This window comes from Brassica oleracea, chromosome C2 (assembly GCF_000695525.1).
Source record: "Brassica oleracea var. oleracea cultivar TO1000 chromosome C2, BOL, whole genome shotgun sequence".
Classification (NCBI taxonomy): domain Eukaryota; kingdom Viridiplantae; phylum Streptophyta; class Magnoliopsida; order Brassicales; family Brassicaceae; genus Brassica; species Brassica oleracea.
The window spans coordinates 33973497-33979333 of record NC_027749.1 but is presented as its reverse complement, the minus strand read 5'-3'; the positions used below and the strand labels follow the sequence as shown (position 1 = coordinate 33979333).

Sequence of the window (5837 nt, the reverse complement as noted above, 5' to 3'; positions counted from 1 at the left end):
GAACACCCTTGATTCCTCTAGTAACAGAGACTTCATGACTCAAACCTCATCTGCTGCGTTCGTGCTGATTGAGAACATGGCTTCGAGTTCACTCAATAAGAACAAGGAGCATGATCGCTCCAAAAGTGTGAACAGTATAGATGACCTAGCGGCAAAGGTGGACCAACTGCTTAAGGGAAACCAGAGCCGGGTTTTCATAGTGGAAGAAGCAAATCCTGAGAAAGTGCAGGCGACAAGGCGTTTGAAGCTGAACAAGCAGGAGACGATCAGCAGGAAGTGAGCTACGTAAATGGGCAAGGGTGGCGGCTGAAGAATTACCACCCAAACCCTAACGTAAGGAACAATCCAAAGCTTTTCTAGCCTAAGCAGGACAAACCAGTTGATCCGGCGCAGAGCAACCAAGGTCAGTATGCGGGGTATCAGAAGAACTATCAACCCCGAACCTATGTTCTAAGCCAACCACAAAACAATCAACCTCAGATGCAGGACCACCAGAACAATCAGGTCGCTACTTCCACCCCTGTCGCTGTTTCGCAAGATGAAACTAAAACCATGTTGCAGCAAATCCTCCAAGGACAACAGCTCCAAGGGAAAGCTCTGAACCAGGTCACTACCGAGATCAAACCAGAATGAACCATATGTTCGGAGATTTGAGCACCAAGTACGATAATATCGCAGGCCATATGAGACATATGGACATTCAGATAGCTCAGACTGCCGAGAGTGTCAAGAGGCAGCAAGGTACTCTACCTGGTAAAACAGACAAAAACCCCAAGGAGTGCAATGCGGTTCAGCTAAGGAGCGGGAAGCAACTTTCCGTGCCAAAAAAGAGGAGGTTCACCGCGGCTGAGAAAGGGAAGCAAAAAGAAACGGAACAACTGCCAGCCGATCAGGCAGATGAGAGGAATACAGAACCAGCACTTGAAACAAGTTCGCTAGGGCCAGAACAACCAGCTGAAGCGGTGCGCCCGATCCCAGAGGCTGTTCCTCCTCGCAAATATATTCCTAAGGTCCCTTACCCTGTTCCAGCAAGGGCCACTCGTAAGGTAAGGGCCACTTGTAAGGACAAAGAGGAAATGAAGTGCAGGAAGATGCTGGAGGACCTAACCGTGCGACTCCCCATGATGGATGCAATCCAGAAGATGCCCTCCATGCGCAGCTTTATGAAGGGATTGATCTCAGGAAAAATATCAGAGGAGAGCGAGTTCATGACGGTTTCCAAGGAGTGCAGCGCAGTGCTTCAGAACAGGCAGATAAAGAAGCGAGGAGACCCCGGCAAATTTGTCCTCTCAATCCAGATTGGAAAGACAGTTTTTACATGCTCCTTGGTTGACCTTGGGTCCAGCGTGAATCTCATGCGTTACTATGTGGCTCGACGTCTAGGATGCACGCATTTCAAACCAACTAAGATGTCATTAGTATTCGCAGATAGATCAGTCAAATCCCCGGTTGGTATTCTAGAGGATCTCCAAGTAAACGTCGGGAACACCTATGTTCCAGCAGACTTCGTTGTTTTAGAACTGAAAGAAGAGTCTAAAGATCCTCTCATCTTGGGAAGACCATTCTTATGTACTGTTGGAGCCATCATTGATGTGCGACAGGGGCAGATTGATTTGAATCTTGGAGACATAGTTATGCAGTTCGAGATGGATGAGTTGCTAAAGAAGCCGATGTTGGATGGGCAGACCTTTGAGGTTCATGAAGGGATTGATCCGCTCCAACCTCGAGAAGGAATAATCGAGGAGATTCTTACCGAAGAACCACTGGAGCTTGCACTAGTGCAAGCCGAGGCCAAACAGAGTGTCGTGAACATTGATGCAGATGGGTATGCCAAGATGCTTGACTCCGCAAGGAGTATGGGAAGAATGGTAGCAAGTTTAAGTCTGGGGGAGGAGAGCAACAGGGTCGAAACCACTCCATCTAGAGCGACCCCTACACCGAACTCACATGTTCTTTTGAACCAACCAGAGGATCCCTGGAGCGAGCTTAAAGCTCTCAAGGTTGAGCTAAAACCCCTTCCCAAGGGGCTCAGGTATGCTTTCTTAGGTCCGAATTCCACATATCCTGTAATTGTCAATGCTGAGCTAAATATTGTGGAAACTGCATTGCTTTTGTGTGAGCTTAAGAAATATCGTAAGGCATTAGGATATTCACTAGCTGACATACCTGGCATTTCACCTGATTTATGCATGCATAGAATACACCTAGAAGATGAATCAATGAATTATGTCGAACATCAGAGGAGGTTAAACCCGAATCAAAAAGATGTCGATAAGAAAGAGATTATGAAACTTCTTGAAGCAGGTGTAATCTATGCCATATCTGATAGTAAATGGGTCAGCCCTGTTCATGTAGTACCTAAGAAAGGTGGGATCACTGTTATCACAAATGAAAAAAATGAATTGATCCCTACTAGGACAATGACATGATATCGCATTGATTTCAGGAAATTAAATGCAGCAACTAGAAAGGATCACTTCCCACCCCCTTTTATCGACCAAATGCTTGAGAGATTGGCTAACCACCCATATTACTGCTTTTTAGATGGTTATTCAGGTTTCTTTCTGATCCCTATCCATCCAGACGATCAGGAGAAGACGATGTTCACCTGCCCCTTTGGAACGTACGCTTACAGGAGAATGCCATTCGGCCTGTGCAATGCGCCAGCAACATTTCAGCGTTGCATGATGTCAATCTTTACTGTCCTGATCGAAGACATTATGGAAGTTTTCATGGACGATTTCAGCGTCTATGGAAGCTCGTTTAATGTCTTTTTGTCAAACTTGTGCAGGGTACTAAAAAGGTGTGAGGAGAAACATCTCGTGCTCAACTGGGAGAAGTGCCACTTCATGGTCACAGATGGGATTGTTGTGGGGCACAAGATCTCCGAGAAAGTAATTGAGGTGGATAAGGCAAAGATCGAGGTGATGATGAGTTTGAAACCACCAACAAATGTGAAAGCTATCAGGAGTTTCTTGGGTCACGCTGGGTTTTACAGACGGTTTATCCAGGACTTCTCAAGGATAGCAAACAAATGTGAAAGATATCAGGAGTTTCTTGGGTCACGCTGGGTTTTACAGACGGTTTATCCAGGACTTCTCAAGGATAGCGAGACCACTCACCAGACTGCTCTGCAAGGAGATCAAGTTCGATTTCGACAGTGAGTGTCTAGCTGCGTTCCACACCATCAAAGGAGCTCTAGTCAGCGCACCTGTTGTGCAACCGCCAGACTGGGATCTCCCTTTCGAAATCATGACTGATGCAAGCGACTTTGCAGTTGGAGCAATACTTGGGCAGCGCAAGGATAAGAAACTTCATGTGATCTATTACGCGAAATCCAAAAGCAGTACTCTCACCTCCTGTGGTTTGCTGAGATTGCGAATTTTCTTGCTGCTGAAAAGCAACCCCTTAAGTTCACTGGAAACGACAAGAGGAATTTTTTAAGGGAGGCGAGGCATTATGTTTGGGATGAACCATTTTTGTACAGACATGGCAAGGATGGCTTGTTCAGAAGGTGTGTTCCAGAGGCAGATATTCCAGGAATCCTACATCACTGCCATGGTTCACCTTACGCAAGCCACTTCGCTACATTCAAAACGGTTTCCAAAATCTTTCAAGCAGGTTTCTGGTGGCCAACTATGTTCAGGGATGCTCAAGCCTACATAGCCAGGTGCGATGCATGCCAACGACTTGGGAACATCAGCAAGAGGAATGAGATGCCTCAGAATTACATTTTAAAGGTTGAGGTGTTCGACTGTTGGGGAGTCAATTTCATGGGACCATTCCCTTCGTCCTTCAAGAACGAGTACATCCTCGTCGCCGTTGACTATGTATCTAAGTGGGTAGAAGCGATGGCAAGCCCTACTAATGATGCAAAAGTGGCGACTAAGATGTTCAGCTCCATCATCTTTCCGAGGTTTGGAGTGCCTCGAGTCGTCATTAGCGATGGTGGAACACACTTCATCAACAAGGCATTCAGAGCCTCTTGAAAAAGAATGGAGTGAATCATAAGGTGGCAACCGCTTATCATCCGCAGACGAGTGGACAGGTTGAGGTTTCCAATAGGGAGATCAAGAGCATTCTCCAGAAAACTGTCAACACTTCACGAAAGGATTGGTCACTTCTGGACGATGCATTATGGTCCTACAGAACAGCCTACAAAACGCCGCTGGGAACAACTCCCTATCACCTGGTCTACGGTAAAGCATGTCACCTCCCTGTCGAGCTCGAATACAAAGCGAACAGCCTACAAAACGCCGCTGGGAACAACTCCCTATCACCTTGTCTACGGTAAAGCATGTCATCTCCCTGTCGAGCTAGAATACAAAGCTGCATGGGCAGTCAAGTTACTGAATTTCGACATCAAGCCAGCCACCGAGAGACGCATGATCCAAATCCATGAGCTGGTAGAGATAAGGCACCTAGCCTATGAAAGCTCCAAAATTTACAAGGAGAAGACCAAGGCCTACCATGACAAGCGCATCATTGCCAGACATTTCGAACCAAACGATAAGGTCTTGCTTTTCAAATCAAGGTTAAGGTTGTTCCCAGGCAAGCTGAAGTCTAGATGGTCCGGACCCTTCACTGTTAAGGAAGTTCGACCCTACGGAGCTGTTGTGTTACTGGACCGAAAAGGAGACGAGTTTGTAGTGAACGGGCAGCGCTTAAAGCATTACCTTGCTGACTCCACTATCGCAGAGGGCGAAGAAGTTCCCCTAAGCGATCCCCCATCAGCCTGATCGGCTGATCCAAGTCAAGCTAATGACTTTAACCAAGCGCTTGGTGGGAGGCAACCCACAGGTTAGTGTGTACATTATTTTCTATAGTCTAGGATCACTACAAACTCGTCTCCTTGGTTAGTGTGTACCACCAAATCTAGGATCACTACAACCCACTGGTTAGTGTGTACCACCAAATCTTTGTCTCTCAACCGTTTTAAGTGGTTTTTGCTTCTCACTTTTTTGGAATTTCGAGTTCTCTCTGTTTTTGCAGTTCATTTCACCAGTTTCTACATGTAAGAGGCTCGACAATCCTCATCCAAATCGCAATGCTCAGTTTTCAAAGTTCATCATTCTAACCTCTTCAATAGATCGATCCTTGTTGTACTACATTGATTTCGATTTTCCCTTTTTCTGTTAGGGTTGATTTAGAAGATGAACTCATGATTCATTTCACATTTGCGATTTGCAATTGATAGGACTGTTTGGATTCGGTTTGTGGATAGTTGAATGGAGTTATTGGGTTGAGTTTCGATTTGTTGGTTGTCGTGTCAAGGCAAATTACGGTTTGCATAAAGAGGGATGAAAATTGTTCTATTCCATTTCTCCTGTGCGCATAAAAGAACTAAAGCTTTCTTTTGTTTGCTTTGCAGATGGCACGCACTAAGCAATCAGCCAAGAGAACGCGAGCGACCTACACGAGCAGTACGCCACCCCCGCAAGCACAACAACAAACCTCCGCGACCTACCCATGGCCCCGTGAACAAGAGGGTGAACCGATTGATCTCGACAGCCCACTGCTCTTGGACTTCAACTGCGAGGGATGGGATAAGGGAACAGCAGCACGTTACAACGCCCTCATCTGGGTTGACATGTTACCCACTCGTTTCTGCCACGCGAAGACTCTGGCTGATATTGGGATCGACGAGGACGTGTTCGAGACGCTACACGCCATAGGGATAGCTCCTCTGTGCTATACAACACATGAGCTCTACCCAGACCTTGCTTGCCAAGTGCTCGCCACTGCCACGATCACGTACGAGGATTCCAATGCACCCTCTTACGCCAACTGCTCATTCTCTTTCATGGCCGATGGAGAGTACTGCTCCTTGTCCCTCG

At 46.6% G+C, this 5837-nt stretch overlaps 1 protein-coding gene and 1 pseudogene across 1 annotated transcript; both read left to right on the top strand.

Moving 5' to 3' along the window:
* Positions 1 to 629: 629 nt before the first annotated feature.
* On the top strand, positions 630 to 2809 carry LOC106324065. The gene is made up of 3 exons (XM_013762088.1): positions 630 to 2032; positions 2557 to 2689; positions 2792 to 2809. The coding sequence occupies exons 1-3, from the start codon at positions 630 to 632 to the stop codon at positions 2807 to 2809; spliced, it is 1554 nt and encodes a 517-aa protein (XP_013617542.1).
* Positions 2810 to 2849: 40 nt separating this feature from the next.
* LOC106324064 lies at positions 2850 to 4739 on the top strand (annotated as a pseudogene).
* The last annotated feature ends 1098 nt before the right edge of the window (positions 4740 to 5837 follow it).